Source organism: Nicotiana sylvestris, chromosome 9 (assembly GCF_000393655.2).
Source record: "Nicotiana sylvestris chromosome 9, ASM39365v2, whole genome shotgun sequence".
Lineage (NCBI taxonomy): Eukaryota > Viridiplantae > Streptophyta > Magnoliopsida > Solanales > Solanaceae > Nicotiana > Nicotiana sylvestris.
Genome location: NC_091065.1, coordinates 113,967,302 through 113,986,948, shown reverse-complemented (window position 1 = coordinate 113,986,948; position 19,647 = coordinate 113,967,302). Strand labels below are relative to the sequence as shown.

General features: G+C 40.7%; 1 protein-coding gene across 1 annotated transcript; it reads left to right on the top strand.

Annotated features, from left to right (window-relative positions):
* The first annotated feature begins 15,485 nt into the window (after window positions 1-15,485).
* On the top strand, window positions 15,486-19,562 carry LOC104244613 (uncharacterized). Its single transcript, XM_009800071.2, has 5 exons — window positions 15,486-15,644; window positions 15,746-16,159; window positions 16,619-17,530; window positions 18,537-18,770; window positions 18,847-19,562. The coding sequence occupies exons 1-5, from the start codon at window positions 15,627-15,629 to the stop codon at window positions 19,027-19,029; spliced, it is 1,761 nt and encodes a 586-aa protein (XP_009798373.1). The 5' UTR covers window positions 15,486-15,626; the 3' UTR covers window positions 19,030-19,562.
* The last annotated feature ends 85 nt before the right edge of the window (window positions 19,563-19,647 follow it).

The window sequence follows — 19,647 nt, the reverse complement described above, 5'->3', positions numbered from 1 at the left end:
AGACTTCTTTGAGGATATTGACTGAAAAACTAATCATCTTACTGGGAATGAAGCTATAAAAATTATTATTTTTATGTTTGCAACTAGTTTATTTGTCTTGAGTGTATTTTCCTAATGCATCATGTGTTGCTAGTTTCTACATTCCTAATATATTTCTTAATGTTTTTTTTGGTTTGTCTTTCATATTTCTTATGATGTATTTTTTATTTTTTTTATGAAGAATATGAAAATTCTCTAGTCTTCAGTTGGACTCAAGATTAATAAAGATGATATATGTCTTCTGGATAGTGCTACAACACACACTATTTTAAAAGATAAGAGATATTTCTCTTATTTGGTAATGAAAGAAGCGAATGTTAATACAATATCCGGTAGTACAAGATTAATTGAAGGTTCTGGAAGAGCCAATTTATTACTACCAGGAGGAACAAATTTGGCTATTGATGAAGCACTATATTGTAGTAAATCTCAAAGAAACTTATTAAGTTTCAAAGATATTCGCCAAAATGGCTATCATATTGAGACTACAAATGATGAAAAGATTGAATATCTTTATATTACTACAATAATGTCCGGTAAGAAATATGTGCTTGAAATGTTACCTGCTCTTTCCTCCGGCTTATACTACACAAGTATTAGCAGGATTGAAACACATGCCATAGTAAACGAGAAGTTTACTAATCAAGATAATTTTATTATTTGGCATGACCGGTTGGGCATCCTGGTTCTAATATGATGCATAAAATAATTGAGAATTCACATGGACATGCAATGAAGAATCAGAAGATTCTTCAATTTAAGGAATTCTCTTATGTTGCATGTTCTCAAGGAAAATTAATTATTAGACCATCAACTATTAAAGTTAGGATGAAATCCTCTGCAATTTTGGAACGTATACAGGGTGATATATGTGGGCCCATTCACCCTCAATATGGACCATTCAAATATTATATGGTTTTGGTAGATGCATCTACAAGATGGTCACATGTGTGCTTACTATCAACTCGCAATATGGCATTTGCGAGATTGTTGGCTCAAATAATAAAGCTAAGAGCACAATTTCCAGATTATGCAATTAAGACAATTCGTCTTGATAATGCTGGTGAGTTTACATCCCAAGCCTTTAATGATTATTGTATTTCAACTGGGATAACAATTGAGCATCCGGTTGCTCATGTTCATACACAAAATGGTCTAGCAGAATCATTGATCAAACGCCTCCAATTAATCACTAGACCAATGCATATGAGAACAAAACTTCCCACTTCAGTATGGGGTCATGCTATTTTGCACGCAGCAACACTTGTGCAGATAAGGCCCACAGGCACAAGTTATCATAAAGTCTCCCCATTGCAATTGGCTTTTGGTCAGGAGCTAAATATTTCCCATCTTAGAATCTTTGGTTGTGCGATATATGTTCCAATTGCTCCACCATAATGCACAAAGATGGGTCCTCAAAGAAGGTTGGGGATATATGTTGGATATGAGTTTCCTTCTATTATAAAATATCTAAAGCCGATGACTGGAGATTTATTTACGGCAAGATTTTCTGATTGCCATTTTGATGAATCAGTATATCTAATATTAGGGGGGGAAAATAAGTAGCTGAAAAAGAAGATAAATTGGAATGCATTATCACTGTCTCATTTAGATCCTCGAACAAATCAATGTGAACAAGAGGTTCAAAATATTATTCATTTGTAAAATATTGCAAATCAATTGTCAGATGCATTCACTGACCTACCAAGGGTGGCTAAGTCACATATTCCAGCTGCTAATGCTCCAATTCGAGATGATATACCGGCCGTACAATTAATTAAAGCAAATGAGTCTAAGCCATGCTTGAAGTAAAGGAGCAAGTGATCAAAGTGAACATAACACAGAGGTAGTGGCTCAAGAAGAGCCCCAAGACGTAACAAATGATAAGACCTTAGGGGAGGTCCAGGTACCTGAAAATAATAAAAATGAAGAGATATCAATAAGTTACGTCTCAACCGGGAAAAGATGGAACCGAAATAATATTTTTATCGATAACATTTTTGCTTATAATGTTGTTGTTGAAATAATGCAACAAGATAGGATCTTGAACCAAAATCTGTCAATGAATGTAGACAAAGAAATGATTGGCCAAAATGTAAAGACGCTATCTAGGCAGACTTAACCTTGGAAAACGTGAAGTCTTCGAACCCATAGTTCGAACACCTGAAGGCATAAAGCCAGTAGGGTATAAATGGGTTTTTGTGCAAAAACGAAATGATAAAAATAAAGTCGTTAGATATAAAGCGCGACTTGTGGCACAAAGGTTTTTCCAAAGGCCTGGAATTGATTATATGGAGACATATCCTCCTGTAGTGGATGCTATCACCTTCAGGTATCTCATAAATATGGCAGTGCAAGAAAAACTTGATATGCATCTAATGGATGTTGTTACAACCTATTTGTATGGATCATTAAACAACGAAATTTTTATGAAAGTACCTGAGGGATTTAAAGTACCAGAAGCATATAAAAGTTTTAGAGAAACTTGTTCAATAAAGCTTCAGAAATTTTTATACGGATTGAAACAATCAGGTCATGTGTGGTACAATCGCCTAAGTGAAAATACCTGTTGAAACAAGGGTACAAGAATGATCCAATTTGTCCTTGTGTCTTTATAAAAAGGTCTGGATCTGAATTTGTTATAATCGCTGTGTATGTTGATGATTTAAATATCATTGGAACTCCTGAGGAGCTTCCAAAAACAGTAGACTGTTTGAAGAAAGAATTTGAAATGAAAGATCTTGGAAAGACAAAATTTTGTCTTGGTCTACAAATTGAGTATATGAAAGATGGAATATTTGTCCATCAATCAACATACACCGAAAAGATTTTAAAGCGATTCTATATGGATAAAGCACATCCATTGAGTACCCCGATGGTTGTGAGATCACTTGATATAAAGAAAGATCCATTCCGACCTCATGAAAATGATGAAGAGCTTCTTGGTGCCGAAGTACCATATCTTAGTGCAATTGGGGCATTAATGTATCTTGCCAATAATTTCTGACCAGATATAGCTTTCTCAGTAAGCTTATTGGAAAGATTTAGTTCTTCGCCAATACAAAGACACTGAAAACATATATTCAGATACCTCCAATGGACCATTGTGTGACGACCCGGCCAGTCGTCTCATAAGTTACCGCTCCGTTTTCCCCATTTTCAGCTTCCTTATGCTTCATTATCCATATCTTGTGTAATCGAGTTGATTTGAAGTGGTTTTAATAAGAAATAAGACACTTAGTCTCTCTTAAGAAGGCTTAAGTTGGAAAAGTCAACCAGATGTTGACTTATGTGTTAGAGGGTTCGGATGTGAGTTCCGATGGTTCGGTTAGCTTCGGGAGGTGATTTGTAACTTAGGAGAGTGATCAGAAGTGGTTTTGGAGGTACGGTGTAGAATTAGGCTTGAATTGGCAAAAGTTAGTATTTTGGCGAATTCCGGTTGATAGGTGAGATTTTGATCCGAGGGTCGGAATGGAATTTCGAGAGTTTTTGTAACTTCGCTATGTCACTTTGGACTTGTCTGCAAAATTTGAGGTCATTCGGACGTGGTTTGGTTGGATTTTTGATCAAAAATGGAATTTGGAAGTTCTTGAGATTCATAGGCTTGAATTCGATGTGATTTGATGATTTTTGGTGTTAGTCGAGGTGTTTTGATGATTGGAACGAGGTTGAATAATGTTTAGGATGCGTTGGTACTTTTGGTTGAGGTCCCAGGGGCCTCGGGCTTGTTTCGAGTGAGTTTTGAGCGAGTACGGATACCCCGGAACTTAGAAAATGGAGGGGGCAGCAGTTGTGGCGCGGACCGCACTCCTTTCCGCGATGGGCGCGCTGGCCTAGCACTGACCGCGTCAAAGAGGCCGCGGTCACTGAACACTGCAGGTTGCTGGTCCTACTTCGGAAGCTCATATCTTTTGATCCACAAGGAATTTTGAGGTGATTTAAAAATGAAAGTTGTAGCCCTTTGTTGCTAGTTTCCAGAACGGTAAAGATATCACAATTTGGACATCTGTAGCAAAATTTATGGCCAAAATACTAAAGCATGTCCTTGCAGAGCAAGACCTGCGCGGCCGCGGTCGTTTTTGCGCGGACCCTGCTGGTTTTGCGCGGACCGCGGTCATTTTTGTGCGGTCAGCGGTGTCAGAATCCGAGGGGTACCCTATAAATACGAGGTTTTAGGTTTTATTTGATATTTTGACCTAGAGAGCTCGAATTTTGGCGATTTTTCGAAGGTTTTTCAAGAAATTGATTGGGGTAAGTGATTCTAACTCAGATTTGGTTAGAGTACATGAATCTATCACTGAATTCATCATTTAATTCGTGATTTGAGATGGAATTTGGGAAGAAAATTGTGGAACCTTTCAAAAATGTAAAATGATGATTTGAAGGACCAAATGGTATCAGAATTGGATAATTTTGGTATGGTTATACTCATGAGAGTATGAGGATTCTAAAAATGTAAATTTTACCCGATTCCGAGACGTGGGCTCGGGGTTCGGGTTTTGCTAATTTCGAAATTTTATGATATTTTCGAATGTTTTCGCTTGGGCTATGTTCCCTTAGCATATTGTGACATATTCGTTCTAATTTTGGATAGATTCGACGCGCATGGAGGCCAATTTGAGAGGCAAGGGCATAACGAGCTAGAGTTTTGGCCAGTTTGAGGTGAGTAATTGATGTAAATGATGTCCTGAGGGTTTGAAACCCCGGAATTTCACATCGTAACGCTATATTGAGGTAACTTACACGCCGGATAACGGGCGTGGGGTAGAGCACCGTTGGGGATTGCGACTTGGTCCGTCCCGAGAGATGTTTTTACCGTATTTTCTACTTGAACTAAATTGAGAATCATCCTTACTTGGATTTAATTGTTACATTTGGGCTTCTTGCCAATTATTTAAATCCTTTAGGGATTGACATCACTGTTTTCGCATACATGCATATCATTTGATCTCAGTCCAAGGTTTTAAATACTGTTTTGCAAACTCAACCATCTTTCTAAGATTTAAAAACTTAAATGATATTTCTAAATGATATTTCGGGCTGAGAACTACTGTTTTACAAATGTCCAAGGGGCTTATGATGATTTCTGGACTGAGCATGGATCGGGCTGCATGCGCGCAGCAGTGTTATATTGATATTGAGGTTGAGAGCCCGTTTGATTATACTGATATTAATATGAGGCCGAGGGCCTAGATTTGATGCCACGAGATGACTTGATATTGCGCTTGGGCTGTAGGAGCCCCTCCGGAGTCTGTACACACCCCCAGTGAGCGCCGTCGACGATAAATAAAATGGATGGCTCGGGCTGCACGCTGCAGTGGATACTAGAGAGTACCATCATATGCATTGCATGCACTCATGCATTTGTTTTTATCTGTTATACTCGTCTCAGTATTTGGTACTCTGATTTAATTGACTTGTTGCTTCACTATTGTTGTTCTAAACTGCCAGTTATAGTTTACTTTGTATTTTTCCACGATTTCTTATTCTCAGCCTTTATTTATGTTTATTACTCACTGGGTCGGAGTACTCACATTACTCCCTGCACCTTGCGTGCAGATCCAGGTACACCACATGCTGAGTGAGGATTTGTTTAGCTGAGCAGCAGTATCGGGGAGTATTGAGGTAGCTGCATGGTGTTCGCAACCTTGATCTCTCCCCTCTACCTCTATCTTTTATTCTGCATTTTTCCTAAACAGACTTGTAATAGGTGAATATTCTGTATTAGAGGCTCATATTCGTGACACCGGATTCTATTGGTCTATGGTGTGGTATTTTAGTTGAATTTCCGCAGATTTTATTATTAATTATACACTTGAGAGTGATGACTTAGTAAATTCTCTGTGATATTTATCTATAATCTGAATAAGAATTTTGGGATAATGTTGATGAATGGTCGGGCTTGCCTAGCAGTGTGTTGGGTGCCATTATGACCGGGGTTGGGGTCGTGACAAGTTGGTATCAGAGCCTAGGTTAATTGGTCTCGCGAGTTATGAGCCGGTTTAGTAGAGTCTCGCGGATCGGTACGGAGACGTCTGTATTTATCCTCGAGAGGCTGCAGAACCTTTAGGAAAACTTCATATTCTTGAAATTCTTGTCGTGCAACTTTGTTGATCCGAACACTAAAAATATTTTCTATCATTCTATTCTCTCGCAGATGGCGAGGACTCGCGCTACTGGATGAGGTGGACGACCACCAGTGCCACCCACTGATGCCACCAGAGGCCGTGGACGCGGTCGTGGGCGTGGCAGAGGTAGAGTAGCGCGAGCAGCACCTGTTAATCCACCAGCTGACCCAGTTCCAGATCAGGCTCCAGCAGCTGTACCAGTTCGAGCACCAGCTATGGCTATCGTGATTCCGGGTCTTCAGGAGACCTTGGCTCAGATTTTGATAGTTTGCATTGGCCTAGCTCAGGCGGTCTTAGCCTCTACAGCCGCAACTACTTCACAAGCCAGGGAAGGCACACATACTCCTGTTAATCGCACAGCTGAACAGGTTGTACAGGGATTGCAGACACCGGAAGCTGTTCCAGCTCAGCCGGTTGCACCAGTTCAGAACTTTGTGGTCCCAGCTATGCCAGACGATGAGTAGCGTCGTCTCGAGAGATTTGGTAGGCTCCAGCCTCCGACATTCAGCGGTGTAGAGGGCGAGGATGCCCAGGGTTTTCTTGACAAGTGTCAGCGTATGCTTCACACCGCAGGGATTTTGGAGTCGAGTGGTATATCTTTTACTACATTTCAGTTCCAGGGAGCTGCATTTACCTGGTGGGAAGATTTTGAAAGGCGTAGACCTGTTGGTACAACGCCCCTTACTTGGCAGCAGTTCTCCACTCTATTTCTGGAGAAGTATGTACCTCAGTCCCGCAGAGAGGAGCTGCGTAGGCAGTTTGAGTGGTTGACTCAAGGAGATATGTCCGTGACTCGGTACGAGATCATATTTTCACAGTTGGCTCGTCATGCTACTTGGATGATTCCGACAGATCATGAGATGATCCAGAGATTCGTGAATGGTCTTAACTACTCTCTCCGCATTTTGATGACTAGAAAGAGAGTATTGGGTGCTTCGTTCGAGGAGGTGGTTGACATCGCTCGTGATATTGAGACAGTTCGCCGCAGAGAGAGAGAGGAGAGGGAGGCTAAGAGGCCCAGAGGTTTAGGCAATTTCAGTGGTGCTCCGTCTAGGGGCCAGTTCCAGCGTGGTAGAGGTCGTTCCTTCAGACCTCCTCAGCCGACCCATCCAGAGTATAGTAGGACATCTTCAGACCGTGGTCATCAGGGATTTCAGCAGGGCCAGTCTTTACTTAACACTCCCCCAGCTCAGAGCTCATCCTATGCCCCTTCAGTTCAGGGTTCATCTACGCCGAGTGCATCGGCTGGTCATTCAGGTGCAAGGGGTTCCCTCCAGTTCCCTTCTCCAATACCTGGTAGTTGCTACGAGTGCGAAGAGTTTGGTCATATAAAGAGGCAGTGTCCTCGACTTCGTGGTGGTCAGTTTCAACAGAGGGGCCAACCTTCGTCTTCTGCTCCAGTTTCTTCAGCACCTGCCCAGCCAGCTAGGGGTGGAGGCCAGGAAGCTAGAGGTCGCCCCAGAGGGGGAGGACGATCAGGCGGTGGCCAGGCTCGTTTCTATGCTATTCTAGGCAGGACAGATGTCATTGCGTCAGATGCTGTTATCACAGGTATTATCTCAGTCTGCCACACAGATGCCTCTGTCTTATTTTATCCCGGATCCACCTATTCTTATGTGTCCTCATATTTTGCTCATCATTTAGGTACGACCCAAGGATGTCTTGCTTTACCCGTGCACGTATCTATCCCGGTGGGCAATACCATTATTGTAGACCATGTGTATCGGTCTTGTATTGTGACTATTGGGGGTCTGGAGACCCGAGTTGATTTATTGTTGTTGAGCATGGTAGATTTTGATGTTATTCTAGGCATGGATTGGCTATCTCCGTGTCATGCTAAGACAATTACTTTGGCTATTCCGGGTGTTCCGAGGATCGAGTGGCATAGTATGACTGATTATGTTCCTAGCAGAGTAATTTCCCTCTTGAAAGCCCAGTGTATGGTTGGGAAGGGTTGTCTATCGTATCTAGCTTTTGTGCGAGATGTTGAAGCTGAGACTCCTAGTATTGATTCTGTCCCCGTTGTGAGGGATTTTCCTGATGTATTTCCTGCAGACCTACCGGGCATGCCGCCGGATAGGGATATCGATTTTGGCATTGACTTGGTGTCGGGCACCCAGCCCATTTCTATTCCGCCATATCGTATGGCACCAGCAGAGTTGAAAGAATTGAAGGAGCAACTTCAGGAGCTCCTAGACAAGGGGTTCATTCAGCCTAGTGTGTCACCGTGGGTTGCGCCAGTTCTGTTTGTGAAGAAGAAAGATGACACAATGAGAATGTGCATTGGCTGCAGGCAGTTAAATAAGGTAACAGTGAAGAACAAGTATCATTTACCTCGCATTGATGACTTATTTGATATGCTTCAGGGAGCGAGGGTGTTTTTAAAAATTGATCTTCGTTCGGGCTATCACCAATTAAAAATTAGGGACTCGGATATTCTTAAGACAGCTTTCAGGACTAGATATGGTCACTATGAGTTTCTAGTCATGTCTTTCGGGCTGACCAATGCCCCAGCATCGTTCATGCATTTGATGAACAGTGTATTTCGGCCTTATCTGGATTCTTTTGTTATTGTATTTATTGATGACATTCTGGTGTACTCGTGTAGCTAGGAGGAGCACGCCAAACATTTGCGTGTAGTGTTGCAGAGATTGAGGGAGGAGAAGCTTTATGCTAAATTCTCCAAGTGTGAATTTTGGCTACGTTCTGTGGCATTCTTGGGACACATAGTGTCCAGTGAAGGTATCCAGGTTGATCCAAAGAAGATAGAAGCAGTGCAGAGTTGGTCTAGACAGTCCTCAGCCACAGAGATCCGTAGTTTTCTCGGATTAGCAGGCTATTATCGCCGGTTTGTTTAGGGTTTTCATCCATTACGTCGCCCTTGACCAAGTTGACTCAGAAAGGTGCTCCATTTATGGTCAGATGAGTGTGAGGAGAGCTTTAAGAAGCTCAAGACAGTTTTGACCACAGCTTCAGTATTGGTTTTACCATCAGCTACAGGTTCATATATTGTATATTGTGATGCTTCGAGAGTTGGGATTGGCTGTGTGTTGATGCAAGAGGGTAGAGTTATTGCTTATGCTTCTCGTCAGCTAAAGCCCCATGAGAAGAACTACCCTATTCATGACTTAGAGTTGGCTGCTATAGTTCATGCCTTGAAAATTTGGAGGCACTATTTATATGACGTATCTTGTGAGGTATTCACTGATCATCGCAGTCTTCAGCATTTGTTTAAGCAGAAAGACCTTAATTTGAGGCAGCGGAGGTGGCTTGAGTTGCTAAAAGATTATGACATCACTATTTTGTATCATCCGGGAAAGGCCAATGTAGTGGCAGATGCCTTGAGCCGAAAGGCAGTCAGTATGGGGAGTTTGGCGTACATTCCAGTTGGGGAGAGGCCTTTTGCAGTTGATGTTCAAACCTTGGCTAATCGGTTTGTGCGACTGGACATTTCTGAGCCCAGTCGGGTGTTGGCTTGTGTGGTTTCTCGGTCTTCTTTATATGATCGCATCAGAGAGCGCCAGTATGATGATCCGCATTTGCTTGTCCTTAGGGACAAAGTCCAGCATGATGATGCCAGAGATGTGACCGTCGGTAATGATGGTGTGTTGAGGATGCAGGGCCGGATTTCTGTGCCCAATGCAGATGGGCTTAGAGAGCTGATTCTGGAGGAGGCCCATAGCTCGCGGTATTCCATTCATCCGGGTGCCGCGAAGATGTATCAGGATTTGAGGCAACACTACTGGTGGAGAAGAATGAAGAAAGATATTGTGGGATTTGTAGCTCGGTGTCTCAACTGTTAGCAGGTGAAGTATGAGCATCAGAGACCGGGTGGCTTGTTTCAGCAGATGGTTATTCCCGAGTGGAAGTGGGAGAGAATCACTATGGACTTTGTGGTTGGACTTCCTCGGGCTTTGAAGAATTTCGATGCTATTTGGGTGATTGTGGATCGGCTGACCAAGTCTGCGCACTTCATTCCTGTGTGTACTACCTATTCTTCAGAGAGGTTGGCAGGGATTTATATCCGGGAGATTGTTCGGTTGCATGGCGTTCCTGTTTCCATCATCTTAGATAGAGGTACTCAGTTTACTTCGCAGTTTTGGAGAGCCGTGTAGAGAGAGTTGGGTACTCAAGTGGAGTTGAGCACAATGTTTCATTCTCAGACGGACGGGCAGTCCGAGCGTACTATTCAAATATTGGAGGAAATGTTGCATGCTTATGTTATTGACTTTGGAGGTTCATGCGATAAGTTTCTACCACTTGCAGAGTTTACTTACAACAACAGCTACCAGTCGAGTATTCAGATGGCTCCATATGAGGCTTTGTACGGGAGGCGGTGTAGATCTCCGGTTGGTTGGTTCGAGCCCGACGAGGCTAGACTATTGGGGACAAATTTGGTTCAGGATGCCTTAGAGAAGGTGAAGGTGATTCAGGAGAGGCTTCGTACAGCGCAGTCACATCAGAAGAGTTATGCGGACCGGAAGGTTCGAGATGTGTCCTACATGGTCGGTGAGAAGGTCTTGCTGAAGGTTTCGCCCATGAAGGGTGTTATGAGATTTGGGAAGAAAGGCAAGTTGAGTCCTCGGTTCATTGGGCCTTTTGAGGTGCTTCGGAGGATTGGAGAGGTGGCTTATGAGCTTGCTTTACCACCTAGCCTGTCGAGTGTGCATCCGGTATTTCATGTTTCTATGCTCCGGAAGTATATTGGGGATCCGTCTCATGTTTTGGACAACAACACGGTTCAGTTGGATGATGATTTGACCTTTGATGTGGAGCCAGTAGCTATTTTGGGTCGCCAGGTTCAGAAGTTGAGGTCAAAGGATATAGCTTCAGTGAAGGTGCAGTGGAGAGGTCGGCCCGTGGAGGAGGCTACCTGGGAGACCGAGCGGGAGATACGGAGCAGATACCCTCATCTATTTGAGGCTTCAGGTATGTCTCTTGACTCGTTCGAGGACGAACGTTTGTTTAAGTTGGGGAGGATGTGACGACCCGGCCAGTCGTCTCATGAGTTACCGCTCCATTTTCCCCATTTTCAGCTTCCTTATGCTTCATTATCCATATCTTGTGTAATCGAGTTGATTTGAAGTGGTTTTAATAAGAAATAGGACACTTAGTCTCTCTTAAGAATGCTTAAGTTGGAAAAGTCAACCAGATGTTGACTTATGTGTTAGAGGGTTCGGATGTGAGTTCCGATGGTTCGGTTAGCTTCGGGAGGTGATTTGTGACTTAGGAGAGTGATCGGAAGTGGTTTTGGAGGTACGGTGTAGAATTAGGCTTGAATTGGCGAAAGTTAGTATTTTGGCGAATTTCGGTTGATAGGTGAGATTTTGATCCAAGGGTCGGAATGGAATTTCGAGAGTTTCTGTAACTTCGTTATGTCACTTTGGACTTGTCTGCAAAATTTGAGGTCATTCGGACGTGATTTGGTTGGGTTTTGATCAAAAGTGGAATTTGGAAGTTCTTGAGATTCATAGGCTTGAATTCGATGTGATTTGATGATTTTTGGTGTTAGTCGAGGTGTTTTGATGGTTGGAACGAGGTTGAATAATGTTTAGGATGCGTTGGTACTTTTGGTTGAGGTCCCAGGGGCCTCGGGCTTGTTTCGAGTGAGTTTTGAGCGAGTACGGATACCCCGGAACTTAGAAAATGGAGGGGGCAGCAGTTGTGGCGCGGACCACACTCCTTTCCGCGATGGGCGTGCTGGCCTAGCGCTGACCGCGTCAAAGTGGCCGCGGCCGCGGTCACTGAAGACTGCAAGTTGCTGGTTCTACTTCGGAAGCTCATATCTTTTGATCCAAAAGGAATTTTGAGGTGATTCAAAAACGAAAGTTGTAGCCCTTTGTGTCGAGTTTCCAGAAAGGTAAAGATATCGCAATTTGGGCATCTGTAGCGAAAGTCATGACCAAAATACTAAAGCATGTCCCTGCAGAGCAAGACCTGCGCGGCCGCGGTCGTTTTTGCACGGACCCCGCTGATTTTGCGCGGACCGCGGTCATTTCTGTGCGGTCAGCGGTGTCGGAATCCGAGGGGTACCCTATAAATACGAGGTTTTGGGTTTTATTTGATATTTTGACCTAGAGAGCTCGAATTTTGGCGATTTTTCGAAGGTTTTTCAATAAATTGGTTAGGGCAAGTGATTCTAACTCAGATTTGGTTAGAGTACATGAATCTATCACTGAATTCATCATTTAATTCGTGATTTAAGATGGAATTTGGGAAGAAAATTGTGGAACCTTTCAAAAATATAAAATGATGATTTGAAGGACCAAATGGTATCGGAATTGGATAATTTTGGTATGGTTAGACTCGTGAGGGTATGAGGATTCTAAAAATGTAAATTTTACCCGATTCCGAGACGTGGGCCTGGGGCTCAGGTTTTGCTAATTTCGAGATTTTTGATATTTTTCGAATGTTTCGCTTGGGCTATGTTCCCTTAGCATATTGTGACATATTCGTTCTGATTTTGGATAGATTCGACGCGCGTGAAGGCCAATTTGAGAGGCAAGGGCATAGCGAGCTAGAGTTTTGGCCAGTTTGAGGTGAGTAATTGATGTAAATGATGTCTTGAGGGTTTGAAACCCCGGAATTTCACATCGTAATGCTATATTGAGGTAACTTACACGCCGGATAACGGGCGTGGGGTAGAGCACCGTTGGGGATTGCGACTTGGTCCGTCCCGAGAGATGTTTTTACCGTATTTTCTACTTGAACTAAATTGAGAATCATCCTTACTTGGATTTAATTGTTACATTTGGGCTTCTTGCCAATTATTTAAATCCTTCAGGGATTGACATCACTGTTTTCGCATACATGCATATCATTTGATCTCAGTCCAAGGTTTTAAATACTGTTTTGCAAACTCAACCATCTTTCTAAGATTTAAAAACTTAAATGATATTTCTAAATGATATTTCGGGCTGAGAACTACTGTTTTACAAATGTCCAAGGGGCTTATGATGATTTCTGGACTGAGCATGGATCGGGCTGCGCGCCACAGCAGTGTTATATTGATATTGAGGCCGAGAGCCTGGTTGATTATACTGATATTGATATGAGGCCGAGGGCCTAGATTTGATGCCACAAGATGGCTTGATATTGCGCTTGGGCTGTAAGAGCCCCTCCGGAGTCTGTACACACCCTAGTGAGCACCGTCGACGATAAATAAAATGGATGGCTCGGGCTGCACGCCGCAGTGGGTACTAAAGAGTACCATCATATGCATTGCATTACACTCATGCATTTTTTTTATCTGTTATACTCGTCTCAGGATTTGGTACTCTGATTTAATTGACTTGTTGCTTCACTATTGTTGTTCTAAACTGCCAGTTATAGTTTACTTTGTATTTTTCCACGATTTCTTATTCTCAGCCTTTATTTATGTTTATTACTCACTGGGTCAGAGTACTCACATTACTCCCTGCACCTTGCGTGCAGATCCAGGTACACCACAGGCTGAGTGAGGATTTGTTTAGCTGAGCAGCAGTATCCGGGAGTATTGAGGTAGTTGCATGGCGTTCACAGCCTTGATCTCTCCCCTCTATCTCTATCTTTTATTCCGCATTTTTCCTAGACAAACTTGTAATAGGTGAATATTCTGTATTAGAGGCTCATATTCGTGACACCGGATTCTATTGGGCTATGTTGTGGTATTTTAGTTGAATTTCCGCAGATTTTATTATTAATTATACACTTGAGAGTGATGACTTAGTAAATTCTCTGTGATATTTATCTATAATCTGAATAAAAACACAAAGACACTGGAATGGTATTAAACATATATTCAGATACCTCCAAGGGACCATTGATATGGGTTTATTTTATTCAAATGAATCCAAGCCATCATTGATTGGTTATGCAGATGCAGGATATTTGTCTGATCCACACAAAGGTCGATCTCAGACAGGCTATTTATTTACAAGTGGAGGTACAACCATATCATGGCGTTCGACAAAACAAACTATGGTTGCTACTTCTTCAAATCATGCAGAGATAATAGCCATTCACGAAGCAAGTCGAGAATGCGTTTGGTTAAGATCTATAACTCAACACATTCAGCAAACATGTGGTCTTTCTTCGAAAGAGAATATTCCAACAATATTGTATGAAGACAATGCTGCATGCATAGCTCAATTGAAAGGAGGATATATCAAAGGAGATAGAACAAAACACATTTCACCGAAATTCTTTTTCACTCATGATCTTCAGAAGAATGGTGAAATAGATGTACAACAAGTTCGTTCAAGTAATAATTTGGTTGATCTGTTGACTAAAGCATTACCAACCTCAATGTTTGAAAAGCTGATATATAAGATTGGAATGCGTCGTCTTCGAGACATTAAGTGATTTTTCATCAGGGGGAGTAACTACACGCTGCACTCTTTTCCTTAACCAATGTTTTGTCTCTGGTAAAGTTTTTAATGAGGCAACAAGCAATGCATATTATAAATAACTATGTACATCCCAATATTTTTTTTGTAAGTTCTTAATGATGCACATTATCTTACATGGACATCCAAGGGGGAGTGTTATAAATAGTTTGTACATTGGATGCCCATATTGTGAATAACATAGTTTGTACATTGGATGCCTATGTTGTGAATAACTTAAAGATTAAATCTCCTACTTTATGTCCATCATCTTTATTTTTTATGCCTATAAAAGGTTATGTAATTGCAATTGAAAGATACACAAAAGTGAAAAAGAAAAGAATTCTTCCTTCTTTCTATCTCTTCTTATTTATATTTTACTGCATTGCTTTTATTTTATAAGAATGAAAATATTTTTGGAGGGAAAAATAACTTTTTCACTTATTGATGGAAGTCACTTTTGTACAATAATCTTAACTTGTAACTTCATATGCAACTAACGCTAATGCATTAATTAATCTTTAATGCTAAAAAGTTTCATAAAAATGCTTTCTGATTTGTTATATATTATTAATTTGTAATATAAATTAATTTCAGAAATTACTCTAATATTAATTCATTCCTCATACCAAACACATTAACATGAAAATATTCCAAAAACTTTTTTAAGAAAAAAGGATATTAGCTTTCAGTCTTAAAAAAATAGTACTATATCTTAGCAGCCTTCACTTTATCTTCGTCTCTTGTTCGCCATGTGCGCTCTTAACTCGAAACTGCTGCAAAATTTTCAACCAAATTGAACACGTGCGAGAAACAACCGCAGCTAGGGACTGTGTAATCACGCGCCGTAAGATGCACGTTTGGAATGTTTTACCCAAATTCGGTCTTTAACAAGTTTGCGAGACTGAGGTAAGATATGTAAAAAGCTAAGTTGGCGATAGCAATATTTCGATACCAACCAATAGCAACATCAGCCCCCACAATCCAACATAGCAACAAAATCTAACGTTCCTCTCACCATAACATCACCACCACAAACTTTCTTCCCTCCTCCTCAACCTCCTTCACGCGCTTCCGTACTCCGCCGCCGTTCATGGGTGCAGTAGAACCTGTAAGCCCAGCTCCTATATAATTTTTTCCTGCAAAATATCCATTTTCTTTGGTGGTTAAAAGTGAATCTAAAATCTTTTTCTGTTTTCCTTTTTATTGTAGGTAGTTGAAGAAGAAAATGGAGAAAAGGAGACTAAAATACGAGAAGAAGAAGAGAGAGATGTGGAGAAAGGTGAAGTGGGTAGTCAACAAAGGGGATTTCAGACGCAGCCCCCACCTCCGTACCAACAACCACCCCTACCAGCAACAGGCAGTGATAATTTTAACATGTCGAGAATGCAAAGATTGAGTGCTACAAATCCGCTTAGGCTTGTAATGAATGCAGGAACTAGAGTTCCTCCTCCTTATCATCACGCTCCGCCACCTGCAGCTCATCATCAGCACCGTTCTTTTCCGATTCCTTTTCAGCACCGCCCTTCTCCGTCTCCGTCTCCGCCTCCGCCTCAGCCTCCGTCTCAGCACCGTCCTTCTCCGGCGCCTTCTCAGACTCGCTCCACCCCTACCACTACCCCTCAAGTATGTCGTCTCTAAGCCACAACTGGAGTTACCTTTTTCCTTCTTTATTTTTTTGGAGAAAAAGTCCAAATTACTTTTCTGCTATACAAAAAAATCTTAATTTTATCGTCCATTAAACTTTGAGGCCCTTGATACCGTTAGCAAATCATCTCGATTGCCCTTGACTTTGACGGAGCTCTAACGTGCCTGTCAAAATATTTCGGGAAAAAGGTCCAAACTTAATTCATATGTTTGACCATGCTTATAATTATCTTTCATTATACGTTGATTAGGGTCCATGTTAGAGCTCCATCACGCTCAAGTATAAATACACGACATATGTTAGTGGCATACCAAAGTATAACGGACCATAAAATTAAGATATTTTATATAGCAGAGTATTAGTATTTTTTTACCCTTTTTCCTGTTTTTCATTTCAATATATATTTGATAAAAATCTGAACTTTTTGGTCCGACCAGCAACCTTCAGTAATAACACTGAATTCAAGATCCTACACGAACAAGTTTTCACTATTTATCTTCCTCCTACACATGGTTGCGGCAATTGGACTAGTTGGTTTTCTTCTATTCAAAGGTGTACAAGGTATACTAGAAGCAGGGGAAGCACAAAGAAAGGAAAAAAGGCTACTAAAGTATTTTTTGCCACAAGTAGAAGCAGCTGCTCTACTTAGCATAACACTAGCATTTATATGGCAAAAGGCAATGAGAGTGTGGCCTACATTCATGATTCATTTCATACTCTGGGGTTCCTTTATTCTCACATTATCAGCTGGAATCCTATTGATTTGCTTCCAAAAACCTGCAACTGATGGTGTTGGAGTTGTGTTTATTATGTTTGCAATTGGCAATGGATTGTACTCATGTTGGGTGACGCCAAGAATCAAGTTTTGTACAAAGATTTTAATCAAAGCCCTTGAACCTGTAACAAAATTCCGTGATTTAAACCGGCCAACTTACATAACACTTTTTGTTGGATTCTTGTGGATGTCAATGTGGATTTTGGCTGTGATTGGAGCTATAAATTTCTACTTTCCACCTTTGATTATTATTTTATTGGTTCTGAGCATGGCTTGGATTACTGAGGTAATGAGGAATGTGGTGAATTTGACAGTGAGTAGAGTGATTGCTCTGTATTATCTAAGAGGGATGCAATCTAGCACTCAGTTTTGTTTTCAGAGGGCATTGTCCGTGAATCTTGGGAGTGCAAGCCTCGGTTCTTTATTTGTACCTGCAATTGAAGCGCTGAGGATTGTGGCTCGTGGGTTGAATTTGCTAGAGGGTGAAGATGAGTTCATGTTTTGTTGTGCTCATTGTGGATTGAAAATCATGGATTCCATCTTTAAGCGTGGCAATGGCTGGGCCTATGTTCAGGTACTTTTCATTCTAATAATAGAATAATATTTTAAAAAACATTGTTGTTATTAGTATAATAAATTTTTCTAATTTAAAATGAAAGTTTGTTTCCAAATTTTGACAGTAATAGGAGGTTTTTAGGACTTAATGGTGATACTATTATCTTTCATATAACGTTAAACCAAAAAAAATTGTGATTCTATTTAATGAAATTATGATATTATATCTAATTTATAAAGAACAATAAAGTAGATTAGTTGGCTATTTTAATTGTTTGGATTTGTTAACGTTTTGACTTTTGAGTGCAATTTTCAGATTTTTACGAAATTTATATACTCTGCTTGGAGTTTATAGGAATTCGTATTTATATGTTCAGTTAGTAATGTCCTGGTTTTTTGGCTTGACTGGTATTTAGAGAGTAGTAACAACCCTTAAAATGGAGAATTTTTTTTTTATGCTCTAGAGATTTCTAAATGATAATTTGCTAGGAGTTTCTAGGATTTACATTCGATGTTGACGTTGTTATCTTATGATTTAATTTTCCTAAAAAAATCGATGTCCATTTGACTAAGTAACATGTGGACATATTTTCCATCATACTCAGAGTTATACTAGTAATTGGTTTTGGGGTCATTCTCAGTTTATTACTTAATACAGGCGTTTCCGACTTGTTAAATGTATATTTAATACATAGAGTTAGAGTCGTAATTCCCTCTCGCCTTCAATGCGGCGTGAGTTGAGATGTCTGCAGTTTCCTTAAGATATTTTTTCAAATATTCAGAAAAAAACATATAAAACTTGCACCATTTTGCAACCATATTTAGTTGGTGACTCTTTAATATATCGAATTCGTGCTTAATTATTGGGAAGTTTGTCACTAAGGGCGTCCATCTCACAATTATTCAAATAAAGAAATAAGTTGTTTAATTAAATTTTAATGGACTAATTTATCTCTACCTTCGTTCCTTTATTCGAGCTTTGGATGGGCATTAAATGTAACGTTGATTGGAAATATTTTTCACAGATTGCTACATATGGGAAAAGTTTTGTGAAGGCATCACAAGACACATGGGAGTTGTTTGAAAAGAGGGAAATGGAGACAATAGTAGATTCGGACATGACCAGTGCCATTTGCTTTCTGACCGGAGTTTGTAGCGGTTCTATTTGTGTCATTGTCGTTGCCGCTTGGACTGCCACCGTCTACCCTAATTTCATCGCCACCTTGTCCCTCCTCTCTGCCTACATCGGTTACCTTCTGGTCAGTCCTTTTCCCTCTTAATTGTTTGTTTTATACTTGTGCGTAATTAATTCATGACATGTATTTATGATGTCAGACGAGGATTGCCATGGCTTTGCCTCACGCTTGTGTAAGTAGTTACTACGTATGTTACGCTGAGAATCCCGATAACAGATGTTTTGACAAGTCCATAATTCAAGATCGACTAAACTTAATGAAGTCTGATCGTGACGTGATTGTGCCCACGCCTAGATCAGTTCCTGCTCGATTTGCACGGTAGCTCAATTATCATACCATGCACATGTACATAATCATTAACCATTGTTAGATCAATTTATAAGTTCAAGCTGATCTTGATATATGGATCAAGCTAGCTAGTGTTTTTCACATCAAAGTGGGTGGTAATAACTATAGTTAGTTCGAACACCATAGGAAATTAATGATGGGAGAAGGAATGATGACGTGAAATAACCATCAGGATTGGATTCTTATGAAAAAAGAAGAAAGGGGAGTGTGCCCAGCAAGAAGCCCACGAGGAGGTGTCTTATGGTCTTGTCTTTTGTATTTATTTAATAATTGACAAGTATACACTATTGTGGTTGGTCCCACCACTATTTTATTGTCAACATCTTAGTTAGGTAAACCTTATGTTATTTAATAAGATTTCATTCTTTACGTAATCATGTAAAGTTAGAACTAATTATTTCCGTTTTTCAAATTTTAAACATTTTTTCTTTCTTTTGTTCTGTTACTTGGTTGGTGGAACCATATAGAGGATATATAATCAATGGAAAATCACCTTCGGTTGTTCTAGTTGCATATTATTTATTTATTGATTTATTTGCATGACCAGATATGTGACAAATTCATATGGTTCTCTGTTATCAACTATAATACC